The sequence below is a fragment of the Lepisma saccharinum genome, chromosome 8, assembly GCF_977018435.1.
Source record: "Lepisma saccharinum chromosome 8, izLepSacc3.1, whole genome shotgun sequence".
Classification (NCBI taxonomy): domain Eukaryota; kingdom Metazoa; phylum Arthropoda; class Insecta; order Zygentoma; family Lepismatidae; genus Lepisma; species Lepisma saccharinum.
The window spans coordinates 26627902-26648843 of NC_139236.1; the positions used below are offsets into that span (position 1 = coordinate 26627902).

At 37.6% G+C, this 20942-nt stretch overlaps 1 protein-coding gene across 1 annotated transcript in view; it reads right to left on the minus strand.

The window, feature by feature from the left end:
• Window positions 1-15290: 15290 nt before the first annotated feature.
• Window positions 15291-20942, minus strand: part of Galk (N-acetylgalactosamine kinase) — a 53438-nt gene continuing 47786 nt past the window's right edge. The window contains exons 9-10 of the mRNA XM_083126354.1: window positions 19229-19421; window positions 15291-18344 (exon numbers count right to left, since the gene is read on the minus strand). Of these exons, the coding sequence (XP_082982480.1) occupies window positions 18176-18344; window positions 19229-19421 (362 nt within the window). The 3' untranslated portion in view covers window positions 15291-18175. The remainder of the gene's footprint in view (window positions 18345-19228; window positions 19422-20942) is intronic.

Consider the following 20942-nt stretch of genomic DNA (forward strand, 5'->3'; position numbering starts at 1 on the left):
GGCTCGATCAAAGGATTGTTCATGACGCCCATCCATACTACTGCCTAGGCGTGTGACAGTGGCTGGATAAAAATTACCCAAGGAAATGGATTTGCCGAGGCGGCCGGCTCGATCCCCCGATTTAGGCGCCTTGCGACTTCTTAATTTGGGGCCACATGAAAGACTTAGTTTACAACACACCGGTAAACTCGCAAGAAGAGCTCAGGGAGAGGATCTTAACAGCTGGTCAACACATCAAGGACACCAACACATCACGAGTTACGAGACCAAATGTCCGTTAAAACCTGCGTTCCTGCATTTGTAACGGAGGTGCCCACTTTGAGCAAGACGTATAATGTTCTTTAATTGTAATGTTCATTGATTCCATTCACATGAAAATGAATCAAGTGTTATTTCTTGTACACAAATGTGAATGTTAGCAACATTTGTACCTTTTTGGATAGCTGATGACACAAGGAAGTAATTTAAGTAATTTGTACCCTTCGCGTCATACCATTTTTGTTAATAATACGTTGCCTAGTAAACTAAGAGTGTATTTTTTATCACCACTTGTAAGTTTAGACCCACCCGGTACTTACATGTGATTGTTATTTGGGAAAACTTTTTTTTTCAACGGACCACTTATTTGTTAGTAATCAGAAAACGCTGAAATATGTGCCATACAATGAGCAGTTTTTTTTCTCAATTCATCTTTTTATGTGGAAAATTGTCATTTAAAAAAAAACAATAGAAATTCGATTATCTCGAAAACTACTAATTTTCGGACAGGGTATCATATAGTCAAATTTATTGCAAATTACCTCTACTTTAACCCCTTTCAGGGAATGCATCTAATTGCAGGTCACCCTGTATATATATATACATGTGTGTGTGTGTGGGGTGTGTGTGTGTGTGTGTGTGTGTGTGTGTGTGTGTATGTATGTATGTATGTATGTATGTATGTATGTTGTGTGTGTGTGTGTGTGTATATATATATATATATATATATATATTGCATATAATAAATATATAGTTATTGAATATATGAATATCCACAGTGATGAAGCCTCATAGGAAATAAGAGGAGGCTCAGTTACGGATAATTTTATTACTTATAATTCCATTAAACGGCGCTTAATACAAGAAAACTGAAATATTATTATGTGTTACGATAATTACCGCAAATTTCCATCCGTGCCTGGTACTCGATCTTTGCAGTGAGGCATAATGGTATTGAGGCGTTATTCCCTTATTAAAAACTGAAAATGTGCTCTAGGCCTCCCCGACGGCGTAGTGTAACGTCGTCTTCCTGTAATCAACGGGTCCCGAATTGGATATCTCGTGGAGGCCCATAGTGAGTCGGATCCAACTTTCACATGTATGGCCAGTCCCGATTAGCCTATCTGTGCATAAATTGGACTTAAACGCCAAATCAAATCAAATCAACAAACACATGGACAACAAAACATAAACTCCCATGGTGGGTTTTACACTAGTTCTTAGTCGACACGCCAGAACCTCATTAACCTGCAAAAATCTGCCCGGGGTGTACTAACTACATGGAGGAGAGGTTGGCGTTTGGGTGCCTCTAGAAAAAATCCTAACCTTCCACCCTGAGAGGAGATAAAGTTCTATTCGTTAGGTATTGTTTATTGTTATTCTCACGTATTACAATTGATGTTCATACCTTTTCATGGGCGTATTACGTGGAAAGAGAGAAAAGGAAGGACTTGCCTTCACCCCCAGAAAGGTATTAGTTCTTCAGTCACAAATTGTCTGACCATCTCAACTGCCATAAATTTAGTCGTTCAGATAAAATTGCTTCTGCAGTGCGATGCCTTGGAGGGCTAGAAATCTGTTGTATTTGTGTGAAATCGCATGACGGGTACAGACCTCAGTGGTAGAATGGTTAGCGCAGCGCGCTACGACGGCAGGGGTCTCGGGTTCGAATCCCAGTCTGGGCATAAGTGTTGTTTGTGACTGTCCATTCGTCAATTTCATCATAACGTCACTCATCCTCATTTTGGAGATTAGCCAAAAGTGAAAGAAAATGGAAGTAAAATGAACCAAATCAATCAATCAGATGGCGAACGAAAAACCGATTCATTTGTGCTAGGCGCTTTAAAGTCAGTAAGGTTAGGGCATATATTGAGCAACAATGTTCAATAAAACGTTTAAATTATAATGCGCAATTTAGGGGGTTACTGGAGTCCCAGTTTCATTTTCCTACTACAATGAACGCCGCATATTTAGAGTTTTGGAGCTGAATTTTTGATGCCTTAGAGTATTTGTTAGTTATTGCAACTGAATCCAATCAATTCACATGTTTCAAGATGGTAGACGAAAGCCCAATTCTCAATATCTTGCCAGAGCTTCAAATTCTACTCATTTTGTCTACACTATATTCTAGTGGAATAAGAAACCTGAGATAATTTTATCTCATCACTCAAGCTAAAAGCTTTTAATTAAAAAAATAGGCTAATATTTAATACAGTATGCAGTTTAGAAGTGACGTCACCAATTTTGTGACAACGATAAATGCAGCAAGTATGGAGGTTTCAAACTAAAATTAATGTAGCTACTAGATAAGTTGACTGCGAAATCAGTAAACTTCTTTCTGAGGTCTAAAACTAAGGCATCAGCCCTGAACATGACGTTTAAAACAAACAGAAAACTTTTAATAATCTAAATAGCCAAGAAATAATAGTTCCTCCCTTTCCACGAAAGGAAGTGGTTAATACACCGCAACGTTTGCAGCGTTAAAACCCGAGAGGGCAGAGAACTGATGATATATCGAGACGATACTTGTTTATCTCTATAATCTCGCCTTTCTGTCCTTTCACAAAATATACCTAAATTAATAAAGAAAACATTAAGGAGAAAAGTAAAACTTACCAGTCTTTTGATTCTATATTAGGCGACTAAATGCAGTGCAGTGATCTTCCGACGCGACCTTGCAGTCGGTGTACTTTCTGCAAATGATTTACACGTATATATGTACTGTTATAGCGCTTGGTGCGGAAGGAAATCCAAACTCATAAACTACAATTTCCATAGTAAATGCTGAAACTCAACTTCTGCTGTTATTCTACTCTGAATAATGACTGTGTCGTCTGACCAAGTCTGAGAAGGAAAGGTGAGATTAGTTTAGACTTGAATTTCCAAGAACATAAAGATGCACCTCTTCTCATGACCGATGACCTTTTGACAGCAAGGGGGTCATTAAAGAAAGCTCGTGTTCGGCAAGTTCGCCGGAAGATTTAAAGATAAGCTGTCCTTTGTGCTCCTCCTCGGTGTATTGTTATATGCGAGAGCACTTGTGTACATGGCCGTATTTAGAGGGGGGGTTTCTAGGGTTCAAACCCCCCCCGAAACTTCTGACATGTTGGATTAATGGAAGTTCAGAAACCAAAATCTGTAACATGGAGACAATGTTGAAACGATCGAGCTAGAATTCTCATACATTTGGAATTCTGAAACTTGAGTGAAACAGGATTTATTCTCGGAATCGTAACCCACCCGCGACCCCTATCACTTCTGCTGTCATCTTTCCAGTGTTGCTCCTGCGTCACAAGGAATATAGACTGAAAATTCCCTTATGATTGTCCCAAAATTCCCTTTCCAGCTTTTAAATTCCCTGTCCGATAAAGTCGAAAATCCCCCTTGATAGGAGTTCAAACCTAGGATCTCCAGTTTTGTAGCGCATTACGTTCGCGATTGAGGTTACAATCCATGCACCAGGCTAAGTTTTTAAAAAGAATAACTGGTTCCACACTTTTCAAAATTCCAAAAATTTAATTTTAAAGTCAAACAACAAAAACTTTATGACTAAAATTTCCATGTAACTTTTAAAGCTTTTCTCTTGAAGGTATCTAAAGTTTAATGACGAATTATAATAATTGTGCATTTCAGTACACACTGTATGAAACGTGAAAAAAACAAAAAGAAACTTGTGCTGGATATTCACTCATCTGCTGGATTGAGTAAGCCCCCTCAAGGCTATAACAATAATATAATAATAATAATTATTAGTATTATTATTATGGAATAAAATTGTTTTATTATGAAATTTTAATTATTATTGTACAATTATTGTTATTATTTATATTATTCAAATTTCTGGCGACGCCCATGGGAACAATTATGAATGAACCCCCCCCGAAATTTTTTCCTGCCTACGGCCATGCTTGTGTACAAAACCTGGTAGGCTTCAAAACAAAACTGGAAACAGAAGCAGCGAATTCCTACGGGGATACTTGATTTGCAGAGACCTCACTGCGATGTCACGTGCTTCTTGCTGTTAACCGAAACTTGAGTGCACGTTAACATATCTAGTGCAAAAAATATTTTTCTAAATATTCTTCGCAACCGAGATAAGTTGAAATAGATATTGTTTCATTTTTAGGGAGTGACCAGATGGGGGGGGGGGGGGGTAGCAAAAATACAATCTTGCTAGTAGATCTAGTAGATCCTCTGTAGTTTCTTCACATCAAGCAATACTGAATGTGAGGGTATGGCCGCACCCATTCACGATCTCGACCATTTCGGGGGCGATGTGATCAGCACTACGCTCCGGCCACCATTACACCATAAGGTTGCCCCCAGGTACAAATTATTTGAGGCTGGGTGAACCCGGATCCGCTTTCTGCGGCGACAAGGCCAGAAAAATTCCGATCTTAGATCATCCATCCCTGGAATAGAACCCAGGTCTCCACGTGGCAGTCACACACCCAAACGATATTTTTCTTTCTCTTTTAATCAATTGATACATGTCAATTTCTTTCAATTCTCATTTTTCATCAGGACAGACGAACAAAAACATCCATGTCCGAGCCAGGATTCGAATCCGGGACCCCTGGCGTCGTAGCGTGCTGTGCTAACCACTCCGCCACGGAGGTCGACTAACATATCAACTAGTTCAACATGTCGACTAGTTCAAAAACCGACTAGACCACCGCGTCGTCTCGCATTCGTCTCGAATTCACCTCCAACTTTTACCTAGAAGGCTCAAGCTCCCCGTCCCCTGGTTCGGAGTCCTTGCATCCGTGGAATGTAGTTGCAGATGGGAAAGAAGAGATTTAAAATTAGGCTGGTCCATTCCCCCTTCTCCCTTTTCATCAGGGTATGCTGGGTTTATTTTTTCACACTGAACGCACCTGTACGTGCAAAACCTGGTAGATACAAAAGAAAATTGGAAACGGAAGCGGCGAATTCTTAGGGGGATAATTCCACGCTGCAAATTCACAGCTAGGAATTTTCACTTCGAGCACTGTATATGCTTGTGTGGAGGAATAGGGGCAACTAAACCTAAGGGCAAAAGGGATTATTGACCCTGGGCTCCACCTCCTGAGTTTTTGGGCCTCTTTGAATTAAAACGTAAGATGTGTGGACAATGTGGGATATCTACGTATATCTGATCTTATTTCAATTTCATATTGAGACTATGACTACAATAAACTGCGTACCTATAAAGGTAGTATGAGTTGAGAAAATTTTCCTATCGATTGCCATCTGTGAGTAAGGTAATTCTGTACTTCGGAGGAGACCCATGTGCCAAGTTGACCGGACCCCTATTGCTGAGATAATATGCCACTGCTTATTATCGCAGATGTCGTCATATGATATGATACTGGGAACCAGGTTTTTGTTTCGTAAATCCATTTTTTAAATAAGCTACACTATCTGTTGAATTTCTGGGATTATATAAAATTTCAGAAGGACAGAGAGAGAACATAGTGGTGCCCCCCTGCTTTGTGGTGGTTGCGCGGGTGACCGCTACGCCACTGATGTCAACATTATCTTCTAATCCATCTAATACTTATTTCTACTCTTATAGTGCCTCCTAAATAAAGGGTCCTCCTTTCTAGCTATATCCCTTGTTTGAAAACAACATTGCAAAGTATGTTCCTTCCCAATGACAAAGTTCCACGTGGTAATGCTTTACCACGCAATAACAATTCCAACTACACTTTTGATATGAACCCAGTAAGCAGCAATTGAGTTTACCAGGTTATATACGTATATCTTAACTTTCCCCTGTCTTGTGAGCTCGAACTTTGTCATGGGGAAGGAACATATGATTTTATTCTGAGCATTTGAATAGCACCCCCCTGCATCCTTTACACTACCCCCTTACCCATGCTCTTCGAGCACTGATGATCTATTAACAAAATCGTTCTTTTTTCATGAAAAGTCTCAAAGAAATATGAGTGGTCTATCGAAAAAAAATGGCATCGTTAAAACTATGAAAAATAATATATATCCATTAACATCAGAATTAAACACTATGCCCGTACGACAACAACCTTTTTTTTGGAATATAGGTAATGATGAAACAGATGACTACAATTTCATGGGAAGTAATGAAAAATGTAGGTTCAAAAATATAATTCACTGTGATAGCCTTCATATCAAGATATAAATTTCGAAAATCAAATGGAATTGCTTCTACTAAGGAAAACCTAAAGAGAAACGTGTATGGCTTGGAGAACAATTACTCATATATTTTTTAATAAAGCTAACTGACATCACCCTACCATTTCGCAAATGGTACATTCAAGCGCAATCTTGAAATATATGAATCTCTAGTCTCTACTCGATACGATTATTGCAATTACAATTACTGTTGAATTACTACGAAACTAATATATAGTTTCAAAACTAATGACTTTCTATACAAATGATAAAAAATAGTTATCAATCGTTTCCATAACAACCTCATATCTATGGTGGTTGTCTGCAGGAGACATCACAACATGTAAAACCTTACAGCTTCATTTGTATTTGAGAGCTTCTTAGAGCATATCCAATATTTCTTTCTTAATGAACTATAGAGTCCCACAGATTCTCAATAGGATTGAGATCTGGAGACTTTGCTGGTCAGGGAAGATTGAAGAGCTCCTCAGCATGGTCGTCCTACCATGCAGTGACAGTTTTGGCCCTATGAATGCGACCGTTGTCATGCTGAAAAATTGGTGTGTCCACAGTTGCATTATTGGTGAGATGTTGGACAAATGGCAACACCTGTTCAACCAAAATGTCGAATGTAGTTGCACTGGTTTAAGTGAATAGTGACTTCAACTAAAGGACCCAATTCTGTGTATGTAAATCACCCCCAGAATATCACCAGCCCACCACCTGCTTCCTGCTTGTATGTACTACACGTTGTACACAGTCCTCTTGGAATGCTTCATGTGGTCAGTGGTGCACTCTACATCAGGCATCATTACTGTAGAGGCAGAAACGGGACTCAACTGTCCAGATAACCTGTTTCCCATCATCTACTGTTCAAGTTTTACAGTGTTTAGCCCATTGCAGGCGTGCTTTTTTGTGTGCAGTGGTCTCTTCATGGGTACTCTACTCCAGATTTCCATGGTGTGGAATTCCCTTCACAGTGAACGTTCTGAAATTGAGGCATGTGGCTCGTCATTGACAAGATACAACAATTGCTGCCTCCTTGCAAAATGGTTGATTGACACAAGACGTGACACTTGTCGGTGGTCTCCACTTAGGAGCACTTTCTTTCTACTACTGTTCGCACACCGGTTTCCTGTGGACTGCGTTTGCTTCCACTGCCTATGAACACGTTTCACTGTACTGTGTGACACACCAGCGAATTATGCCATTTCCTGTACACTGTATCCTTTTGAATGCCCAAATGCAATTACCCCTTTTTGCCACTCACTAACGTCTTTCGCTTATAAGTTGCAGCGAGTCATTGTGGATATTGGCAGTGCAAACATAACCATTCCATGTTCACCTGGAGGGGTTTATTTCTATTTTTGTTCGGTGTGCTTACTAAACAAATGATAGTAAAGGAAGTGTTAGGTAAAGTGAGCTGAGTTAGGTAAAGTTAATCACAGAACAAATGAGAATGTTTCAATTTACCTGTCATTTTGACAATGTTTTTCATGACGACATTTTCCATCCATGTTCATTGAGATGCTTTTGATACCAATGTTTTGGCTGTTGCTATTTTCATCATCAATATTTTGCAGCAATATAGAAATATTTTTGCTGTTGATGTTTGACAATATAGTCAAATACTTTCCTTTGTTTAGACCTAAAGCTGTAGAGATTGGGAAATAAAAGGTAGAGAAAGAAGAGGCTGGGATCCTTCCTAGTTACCTGAAAAAATTACTGAGTTACAGTTACTGTTAGTAAATAAATAACTGTGTTACTTATAACTGCATTTCATGATAGTATTTACAATTCTTGCTACATTATTATGGATGGAATGAACTCTGAATCTATACATCAGTAAGAATGAATTTCCAGAAGTTAAAAACTAATTGTTACTTGCATTTTTCAATACAATGATTACATAGTAAAATTGGGTGTAAAAGAAATATCATAATTTCCACTTAACCATGTCCAAAAAAATTCTGACTTTTCCAGGTTTTTCAGATATTTTTATATATATTTCCAAACCATCCTGTGACACTGTTACATTTCACTAGTGTTATAACGGGTGTCCATAAATTATCTTTACAACTTTAGACTTGAATAACTTGAAAACTATACTAGATAATGACAAACGGTTTTCAACATGTAACAAGAAAACTCAAGAAGTTTTTTTTATTAATTATTTTTCCAGGTGACACAGATTTAACGAAAAATGTGGACGCCACAGGAAAAAGTTCAAGTGTGTAGCCTGTTTTATAGAGACGAAGTCCAATACCCAAGTGCAACGAAACTTTCGGACACAGTATGGAAGGGAACCACCGTCCCGACCCAGCATTCGGGCTTGGCATATGTCATTCATGGAAATAGGCAGTGTTCTCCATAAACAGGGGGTGGGTCAGCCTTCTGTGTCACACACCAAAGTGGACAGAGTTTGGCAGGCATTTGCAAGGAGTCCGACAAAATCAGTGTGTATGGCGGCCAGAGATTTGGCAATGCCACAAGCAACAGTGCACAAAGTCTTGCATAAGAGGTTGCGCAAACAATGACGTTTTGGAAACCATTTGTTTCTCCGATGAGGCAACTTTTCATGTATCGGCAAACTGAATCGTCATAACGTTCGTATATGGGGATCAGAGCATCCTCATGTTACACGTGAAATGGAAAGGAACAGTCCCAAGGTCAATGTGTGGTGCGGACTTATGCACAATTGCATTATTGGTCCATTCTTTTTCAGCGAGTCGACAGTCACCAGTGATGTTTACCTGGGCATATTACAGGAGTTTGTGTGCCACAAATGGAACACCTGCAACCTGACGTCATATTCCAGCAGGATGGGGCACCACCTCACTGGTCCCTAAATGTCCGTCACTTTCTGGATGAAAAGTTTCCGGATAGGTGGATTGGACGAGATGGTCCTATTCGGTGGCCGGCACGATCAACTGACCTCACACCACTAGACTTCTTCTTGTGAGATTTTGTAAGGGATCAGGTGTACCGAACCAAGGTTACAGACCTACAGGACTTGAAGACATGCATTTGCAATGCATTTGAACATGTCACCATGGAGATGCTGTGCATACATGGAGGGAAATTGACTACAGACTGGACGTTATCCATGCCACTAGGGTTGCACACATTGATGTGTATGAATGAGGAAACAAAACTTTATGAGTTTTCTTGTCCCATGTTGAAAACTGTTTGTCATTATCTAGTATAGTTTTCAAGTTATTAAAGTCAAAAGTTGTAAAGATAATTTATGGACACCCTGTATTACATGATTGAAATAAAACAGGTTTCCACACAGTTCAAAATGAAGGAACACAAATAAAATACCAAACCTTTTTCTTAAATAAAATCTCACTAAGAAGATGGTTGGAGGGAAAATTGAAATGTACTTTCATTCTCTGATCCTGGCATGTATAAAAATATTTCCCTGACGTCTCCATATTTCCAAATGATTTGGAAACATGAGTATATTTCTGTGTATAGCAGTCATAAATATGAAGAAGCCAAGATTTATAGGTCAGATTATTTCTATATCTCAGCTGTAACTTCAGATGGAAGCATTCCTGTACAAATTACAGGTCAGTACCAATGGCGTAGCATTATAGTATGCCCGTACGCCCGGCGTTCCCAGATTTAAAATTTCAAAAATGCGTAAATACTGTGAATATAAAGTAGAACTTGACTAATTTCATATATGTTTGACCTTCATGGCATTATAATAGCTATTTTTCGCGATCCGCTTGCAACGCTCCACTCTCAACACTCGTTCTAGCATATTTTTTCAATGCCTTTCCTGGCCGGACGCCGAGCAGGTTCGGCGTAAAGAACTCTATATTCCTTGCTGCCTTTCTGGAGGGAAAGCTTCAATATCTACAGCACGCGCGTAAATGCTCTCTCATACGCCAGCGTACGGAGCAGCAGAGGTCTACCGTGATTGGTTCATGTGACCCTTCCTGCCTTTTGAAGCAGACGACAGCGGTAGAATTCCTACCCAGTTCTTCGCTCTTCGCGCTCATGCTATGTGATGCTACAATATGCAATATTGACTGACGTAACTTTACCAATCTCAAATATACGGCTTCTTAATGGCCACTGCATTGTATAATTTATCGCACAAACAGCCATGTGCATTAGAAACTAAAAGATCAACACAGTTTTTGTCAAATAAGTTGGTGAAGTCGTCGTGGTAGAAATTCAGCATGTGGCTGCTCTACCACTTAACCCGCAAAACTATTATTATTTTTTTCGTTATTATCTAACTGCTTAATATTGTGTCAATGGAAATGTTTAGCATTCATTTGAAGACTCTTAACAACAAATTGTCTCTGGACAAAATTATTTTAAAATGTTTATCAGCATTCTCAAGATGTAATAAACAGTGGTCTGAATTACTAATCGGCACTGTTACGTCAGTAGAATGAACGATATTTGGATCATCCACCCACCTAAGTGTCAGAGTGCTTTGTACAGTGCGCCAAGACGACAGAGGTCCCTGGTTCGAATCCTGGCCTGAGCACGGGTGTTCTTTGTCAGTGTCCCTTCATCAATATCATCACTCATATTCATATTCGCAATTAACCAAAAGTGGTAGAAAAGCGATGTAAAATAAACCAAATCAATCAGTAGTTGGATCATCCACAACAATGACGTCTACTGTTGTGCAGAGGCGCTTGTGATTCAGGTAGGTTTTTAATGACTTGCGTCATGCAGAAAGATATAAAAAAAAGGTATAAAACACCAGAGTTCAAAACATTTGTGGCATAGTGAGGCATCTAATTGTCTAGCTAAAACATGCATGGATGATGTTTTATTGAAAACCCAGCTGACTTCAGGCAAATAAACAATACCTGTGGCGACTAATTCCATAAGTAAATTATTAAGCAAGAAAGGGCCGACCCTTCCTTCGGACTTGGCGTTCCCACCCGAAATGTCCATGCTACACCACTGGTCAGTACCTTGAAGAAAGTTTCCATAAAACTCAAATATAATCTTTAATAAGTCAACAGTAAATGAATTTAACAACCAATTCAGGAACAACAAAATTGCTAATGATGCAAAATAAATTTATTTTCCTTTTAAGAAAATCACAAATGAACAAAGATTACCAAACTTGATAAAAATATAACAAGTTGAACAAATCAAACCCAATATTACGATCAGTTATAGTATAATTTACATGTCAACTACATTTTTATTCGCCATGATTTAATTATTAACAACTGGGACATCAATGACAATTTTAACAAAACTTGTAACTTAAGAAACAAAACAAAATTAACATTTAATTCATGTCATTTTATACATTATAATATAAAGATAGACTTTTCAAACATATGTAAAACTATTATATACTCAACGGAAACAAAAAAGTTATGAAAATACAATTTTACATTTTCATTTTGCACGTACTTTTCTGATACACATTTCATTATGTATCAAACATGTGATGTTGCTGTTAACAATGCTTTGTGTGTAATTTGTGTGTGTGTGTGTGTGTTTGTATGTGTATATATGTGTCTATATGTATGGATATACATATAATGACAGATCATACACTGTTACAAATAGCTGAATATTTCCCATTCTTATTTCTGTTTAGTCTTGCCATGAAAGGTATATAAAAATATCTTCCATAAAATTGTTGATAAACTTTTTACCAAGCGCTTATATTAGTTTATGTGGCTACTTTTTCTTTTATGAATCATTTGTAAGAAATCAAATAGTTTGCCAATTACAAATGCTCTCATCACATTTTTTTTTAATTAGCACACTGGATACATCAACTCATTGTCACACTAAAATATAAATTAAAAACAACTTGGAAACCATTTCTTTTTCAATTCATACCACTAAAATCTGCAATACGTTTACAGACAAATAAATAAAAAATATTAACAACAAATTCTCAATTCTCAAGTACATAAAAATTTTATTACAAGCAAATAAAGTAATGTATGGAAGTAGTTAAATGTTAATTACAGAAGTCAATAAAATTATTTTAGAAATCACTTTTCAGCTTTTCAAAAATAATGCATTTGTACCTCAAATAAAACAAAAAAATTCCAAAAATAAAATTCGAATACAAAATCATAGATAACTGTCTCATGTAACCTACAAAACTGTTTCTTACTCAACAAAAAACCTCTCTATGAATTCTGTATAAATCTGCATCCGCATTACAAAGTACTTCATCAAATAAATATTTAAATAGCAAAATAAAATAGATATTCCCTGCCATAATAAAAGGAATACAATGATATGATGTAGTATTTTTAATACCAAGCTTCCCAATACATAAAATAACTTATCACTCTGTAAATAAATATATATGTGTGTGTGTGTGTATGTTTGAACAAATTCTGATCATGCCCTTTTATATCACTTGAAATAATACATTATGTTTCTCTCATAAAGGAGAGAGGGAAATGCTACAAGAGTGAACTATATATGTATAATTTACAGTTACCAAAGACCAACAGACTAGGTAATACTGAAGCAAATAATGAGGCATATGAAACCACCCTCCACTGTGCTTAAATATAACTTCAGTCAGCTGATATACTTCTGAGATCCACAATATTACATACTCCCACCAAGCAACAGCGTAAAAACAAAACTACTCTACCAAGAGAAGAAACACCCTCTGTCAAGGGCATCGAATTTTCAACCCTAGATGAGCGAAGACAGGGTGGGTGATGTTAATGCTTTCTACGTAATCCTGCAAATGTGAAAATATGCAATGTTCCTGAAGACATTTATTCACTGCCATCAGTTTGAATCAATAAGGAGAGAATAGCTGTACACAGCGAAAGCAGAGATATAATATAATATAACATTAACGTTGAATTTATTGACAGCAAAGCAAGAGAGGAAAGTAATAAATATGGCAACACAGGGGCAATTGGGCACAAGTGAAGGGAAACATTTTCATCTGTGGTAACTGCGGGAGAAGTAAACAAATGACTGTCCACTTAAGCTTATGAGTTGGCTGTGGTGTTCCTTATCTTGGTACAACTGAACATACATAAATAAATACTTCAGGCTTTTCATAACAGTAACACTCTACACTGAATGTATGATAAGAGACAGTTTGTCATTAAATGTGGTTGTGCAGAAAAAATACATGAATAAGTTTCTGATGATAAAGAGTTGCACTAAATATTTCAATGATATTGATAGTCATGCATGCAGTTTGAGACAAGTGTTTCAGTTATCCAGTTTTAATTTCCAGTTTCGAATTATTTGCACTGTAAGCTCATACAAACAATAATTGGTTTTCATAATTATCCGATAAATAAGGACTTTTTGTCATTGATATTACTAATGCAGTACAATATTCTGATTACTTCTTTCATCGATGTTCCTTCCCTTTCATATTTTTGTTCCTTACAGATTTCAGTCAAGTATTTTTCCTTGTAATTGAATGAAAACTAGTGTGCACATTAGTTTGCACTACCATGAAGAAGTCAGAAGATTTCAAAATAATTTGCAATTACATAGAGAAGTTGTTGGGACAACAGTTCCATTCAGCTTAGTTGCTGGCTACCAGGTGCGCCAGTTAATAATTCTTAATTTCGTCGCAGGATGGCGCTAGAAGCAAGTGTTGGTGCACAGTCTCAACTGTTACGTCAGTGTGTTGCCAGGACAGTACCTGTCAAAACACCGTGGATGTGCAACCAAGTGCGAGTGATCGTGATATTGGGTTTGTGTGGTAAACATGACGACCTTCAAACCAAATAAGGAGCACGTCCTGCTTTTCTTGTTCAATGAAAAGAAAAACGCGAGAGAAAGCCATCGTATCCTTGTGGAAACGTACGGTGACAATGTCCTAACGCAAGACGCGTGTGTGCGTTGGTTTCGACGATTAAAAAGTGGTGATTTTGACTTGAAAGACAAAGATTGGCCGGGCCAGCCGAAAAAATTCCAAGATGCCGAATTGCAAGCACTGTCGGACGAAGGCGATACGCAAACGCAACAACATCTGGCAGAGAAGTTAAATGTTGATCGCCAAACCATATCATGCCATCATGCCATGGGAAAGATCCAGATTGGGCAACAAGACACGGAAAAGTGATTTTGCAGCACGACAACGCCTCATCACACACAGCGAAAGGCGTCAGAGATACCATTTCTGCACTTGGCTGGGAATTCTTGCCTCACCCGCCATACGCACCAGACTTATCCCCTTCGGACAACCACTTGTTTTCATCGATGTCTCACTCACTTTCCCAGCAACACTTCAACAATTACGAAGATGTCGAACAATGGCTTGCTGACTGGATCACCTCAAAATGTAAACGATTTTTCTGGTAGGGCATTCACAATTTGACGGACAGATGGGCAAAATATATAGCTAGAGATGGTGCATACTTTGAATAAAGCATTTGTTACCTTTCTCCCCAGATACACTTGTTTTCTTTCGGATCAATTAAGAATTATTAACAGACACACCTGGTATATCCAGAAATTGGTAGAAGTATTATTTTTTCCAGTATCACTTTACTGCCACTTCTAGCGACAACATACCAGTATTCATCTTCTTTTATTATTTCTACAGCTCATTCATACAAATTAGTATGCTCTATTCAGCACATTAAAGAGCAAATATAAATTCTTCCTGTAAAAATACTATAGTAAATGCTTTGCATACAAAATGAATATCATATAACTCAATTATTGCATCACATGTAAAAGGAGATCCCTGTGTGTGAAAATGTACATATGCATACATTACACTGGTAACACTTTAAAGAAACAAACTCGGTTCAAATTCACTTCTTACACAAATAACTTATCACTTGGTACCGTGCGTTCGTTCATTTCGATCTTCAGCCGAGAGATCGGGAGAAGTGTGGTGGGCGGCGCTGACGGAGATGCCGACATTTGCAGCCTGTAATGCTTGCTTATTTTTATGGACATATGCAGACATTTATATAAATATTGCAAAACGAGCACTAATCTGTGTTACAAGAGTTGTTCATCGTTTGATAAAATTTTGATACACACGCAAAAGTTCTTCTTCCGTAATTCTTCCAAGTTCTGCCCTTATATTGTCTTTTAGTTCGTCGATGCCATGAGAGTTATTTTGGTAGACTCTATTTTTTTAAGGTTCCCCACAAATAATAGTCACATACGGTAAGATCTGGCCAACGTGAAGGCCATAAATCTCTAGAAATTATTCTGTCATCAAACACCTCCCTTAAGTATGGTATGGGCTGTGGCCGAATCTTGTTGAAAATACCCATAATGTCTCTCATTATCTGATAACAACTTAAAAAAAATGGCGCGAGTATTTGTGTGCGGTACCTCTCTGAATTTATTGTGTCTTCAAAAAAAATAGGCCCTATTATTCTTTTTGCACTTACACCACACCACACACCAATTTTTGCGCAGTAACGGAACTTCGTTTATTATTCGGGGATTTTCAGTGCTCCAGTATCTATTGTTCTGTGAACAAACATGACCATGCAAGTGAAACCATGGCTCATCCGAAAAAATTATTAACTGTGGATGATCAATACCATCTACAGAGTATAGCATTCCCTGACATTTGCTACGAGACTCGGCGGCAAGCGGCCCGACATCAGCGCTTGTCTTTCCCGGTGAACGGGTCTGCGACAGTCGCACGCTACAGTCTGTTTTCTTTCGCTCTCCCTGCCTTCGCTCTCTTTCCCTTTCTGTTGACGTTGCATACTGACGCCAGTATAATCTTCCCTCGGAAGTTGTATTGTGTCGTGTCCGTGTGTTGAAGATTGTGGCTTAATATGGCACCACAAAAGTTTACATTACAACAAAGGATTTATCTTGTAGAGTGTTACTTGTGAAAGAGGAATTGTGGAGAAGTGCGATGACGTTTTGCAACGAAATTTCCTGGTGTTCCCGTTCCACATAGGGCCACTATATTAAATGTCGTAAAAATGTTTAGAGTAACAAGGTCAGTTCTGAATAAAAGTGGAAAGAAAAATGGGGAAATCTTAAAAATAAAGTATACAAAGACAATCCGCACACCATCCGTGAGTTAAAAGAGAGTAATGTACGAGAAATCGGGAGAATTACAGTAGACGAACATGCACGTGTAAATGCCAATTTCCTACGGAGATGCCAGGAATATGTTGCAGCCGAGGGACATCATTTTCAACACCTTCTGTAGTCCAGGTTAGTACACAATATGAAAACTGTAATTTTAATAGCCGACTCTAGCGACTGTCGCGGACCCGTTCACAAGGAAAGACAAGCGCTGATGCCGGGCCGCTTGCTGCCGAGTCTCATAGCGAATGTCAGGTAATGCTCTTACAATATTCTGCAAAACCCAATTACAGAAATTTACTCTACTTATGTTGTCAGGGGGCCGTAATTCTTGCACTATAGAAACTCTGTACGGTTTTAATTTTAGTAGCTTAGTGGCTGTATGTGTTGATGATTTTGACATGCCCATCTCCTGTGAAACATGGCATAGAGGTTTGTTTGGAGAACATTCTAACACTGCACCAATTTCATCGGGTTTTGCTTCGGTTAGAATCCGTCGTTTTTGCTTAGGTGATTTAAATTTTAACGATCCAGTTACTCGTAATTTAAGGACAAGATGTCTAATCGTATCTCTATGTGGAGGTGAAACGCCAGGGAATATCTGTACAAATTGCCTACACACGTGTCGACACGAGTCTGTTTTCACGTGTCATACATAAAAATGCTTTGTTCTAACGTGAACCTTGCAGCTGGCATTCCAATCGTCTCACTGACACAACACACATACACACTGCAATAACACAAACAAGTAATCGGAAGTAACCAAGAATAACACTCTTGCGCACAGTACGAAATTAACACGCTCTTGGTTTACATCTGCTCGCCACTATATTCACAGCTCTGTCTTCATCTAGTCGCGAAGGAACAAAAAACTCGAGCTCGGAGATTTCGGATTGAAAGGAAGCTCACGAAAACCATTGACTTTTAACGGTTTCGTCTGCAGCGTAATCTTGATACAGTGTTGCACATTCGAAACCTCCAAACGATCCCCATTGACACAAAACTCTTTCAAGGATATAAACTTAAGCAGGACGATTCTGGTCAAAATTATGATTAAAATGTTTTATTATCTGTGGCTCTTAACATCATTTCTAAAGCATATTTATTTGTGTATATAAGGGCAGAACTTGGATGAATTACAGAACTTTTGCGTGTTATAACACAGGTTAGTGCTCGTTTTGCAATATTTATATAAATGTCTGCATACGTCCATAAAAATAAGCGAGCATTACAGGCTTCAAATGTCGGCATCTCTGTCAGCGCCGCCCACCACGCTTCTCCCGATCTCTTGGCTGAAGATCGAAATGAACGCACGGTATTATTACATATTGGTGTATTAAATGAATACTTAGGTTTTCGTAATTCAAAAATTGGTCAAAAAACAAATTTAAAAAAAAATCATTCACTGCTCAAGTCCCTACCTGATAACTATACAAAACTTTACCTATGCAACACTTTTGATTGACTAAAATGCATTCTTTGTCAAGAATGCTATAATGATTCTAGATTCTCCAGTATTCCAAAATTAATCCCTCAATTAATATTTTCATACTATGATATGCAAAAAAACAAAAAAAAAACTCCTTGTCTGTCATATCTGAGGTCTATTACTTCTCTGACAATACAACCCCCACGTCATTCTCTACTTATTATACTGTATGCAATTTTTTCAAATCTTCTCACATTATTTCTTGGAAGTCGTGAACAGCTCTTTCGGCTTTGGTACATGCATAAGGCACTTGATTGAGCAAATTTATAGTTAAAGTTTGAACACTATAGCACCAGCATTAGGCTCTGTTTGAAAGACTACACTGTCGATGTCTTTACCATCTGCAGCTGGGTTTCCCATGTAGAATTCCTTCTTCAACTTTGCAATGTAATCATCCACGGTGTCCTTGGTTGTCAAAGCCACAGCACAACCACCCCACCTGAAAATGAAAAATGCATAAAATATTTTGTGTAAAACAAATTCCATGAGACTTTGTACACCTAGTTTGAACACAATTATTATGGTTGTGATACAGGTTGACTTAATACGATGGATACATTGATGATTTCAGAAAAACTGATATCCCCCCCTCCCCCAACCCTGAAAAAAGGAGAGATTACAGCATGCCTGATGAAAAATATCACAAGAGTTCACATATTAGAAACAACTTTCTTTCCCATTACAGAAACTAATGTGATGGCAATGCATATTTCGTTTTTGACGAAAACACAAAATGTGAAATAACACATTGAAATGTTAATTTTTCATGTTTTTGAAAAGTGTGTGGTGTATTTTGCTACCATGTTTTGTCAGGAAATGATGCGAAATGAACTGCAAAATGCAAAATAAAGTCCTAAACACGAAATTTGGGGTTTATTTACTGACGCGACACCTTCTCAGGCCTGAATTAACCTTTGAGTTACACAATTCGTGGAAAATTCATTACCGGTATATCTGCTGTAAATATTTCAGAAGCAATATATAAATGTAATATTAGAAGTGAAATATTAATTTTGTGTAATAAGTATAGTTTATAAATCAAATTTAGGTTTGTAGTCACCATATAAACACAGAAAGGCCTTTTTATATACCACTTTTGATCCTGAAATCCCAGTTTTTGTACCAAAATCTTTATGTTTTATTCCCCATAAATATGTGGCTCTATTGATGGATTACAAAAATGGCATTTTTTTGCATATTATATTATTCTCTGTTGTGTGACAACTGCATACAAATATAAACAATGAAATCCAAGAAACTACACTGTGAACTTCCTGGGTAAAACACACACACACACACGTCATATAATCATGGCTAACTCACCCTGCTCCAGTCAACCGTGCACCTAACGCAACCCCTTTTGACATATCCACCAATCTGTCCAGTTCTGGGTGGCTGCATTCATACAGTTTTTGAAGGCTCTTGTGACTCTGCGTCATTAACTCTCCTAGACGTTTCAGTGAATTGGAGGAACCACCCTCACATATTTCTCTAAACTCCCAAACTCTATTTGCCTCTGCAACAAAATAATTAAAAATTGCTTTACAGATAGAAAAGAAATTTATGACGAACATTACGATAGTTAAAAAGGTTAATAATGAAACTAATAATGTACTTTAGTGGTCCACAACTAGAGCTACCAGATCATTATAGACAAAAAAGTCGGACCTGCTGTCCCAAAATGTAGGACATAAAGAGTGCTGCATAGCACTTCTCCCATATACATCAACCGTGAGAATGCTAGAAAGTTGGTTGATTCGGTGTTTTAAGTTTACTTTATACACCGTAAGGCTAATTGGGACTGGACCTACAGTTTAAAGTAGGATCCTAACCACTACGTGCCTCCACCAGGTATCGAACACGGGACCTCTAGATTACAAGGTGACGACGCTACCACTGCGGCATCGGGGAGGCGAGAATGCTAGAAAGGAACAGAAGGATTGGACAACTATTCTCCCATTTATTCCTCCGCCCCAAACCCTCTGACAGACAAAAAAAACAACTTTTTAAATGAAGCTTTACTTTAAATATTGCATGTAAGATGTACATTTTAGTGTAAATTAAATGGGATTGCCCCTATTAAAATATTCTCATCTCCTCCTCCAAATTTCTCCAACCTCACCATATATTTGGCCAAAATAAGTAAAAATCCTGATATATATATTCTGGAAAAATACTCTTTGAATGAAAATAAAAAACAAAATGTGGCAAAAATTGCAAAAAGTATTGAACTTAAATGTGCTTTCATTTACTTATGATAGATACATTTTTGATATGGAAAACATATTTTTTTAAAATATGCCTTTTCAATAAAGACATATATTTGCTTTAAATCCTTACTCTACTTATTAAAGACTACACAAATATTTCTTACAAAACAAAAAAATCAACAGCAGGATCTCTGTAGAATGGTTCTGAAGAAACTGAATCAGATAATATAAATATCTAAGCTAAGTGGAAACTATTGACCTACTCCAAGGGTCATTCCACATGAAATCAACGCAAAAAACTAAGATTTTGACACTCACCAACTCTGATTTCGATGAAATTTGGTATAAACCTTTCCTTTATGGTTGAAAGAAACCCCCTAAATTTTTTTCTCTCTATCTCAGACAGTTTTCATTTTACAGCACTTTGAAATGTCTTCAAATCAGTGTTGTCTCTCACTCTTGAGACCCTCGACACAAGATACCCTTGTTTAAATTTTATTTCTTTTCTCCTTAACCAATCGTCAGATCTCTGAAATTTTACAAAAAGTTCAATGAAATAATGAGGATTTCAGAAAAAAATACATCAGCACTCAAAAATTTTTACAAATGCCTATAAAAAGACTAATAATGGATTTGTAGCCTAATTTTTGTGTTGGGAAAACTAGGTTACGAAAATCTGAATTTTCATCATGTGGCTATGATGGAACCAAAAACTTTTGATGTTGAAAATAATTGCAAAGACATGCTCTTTCTCTACAAAAAATATATATATTTTTTTTTATTCCTTCTGATGAAAAGTTTACGCTTTTTGGAAATTGCCTAAAATT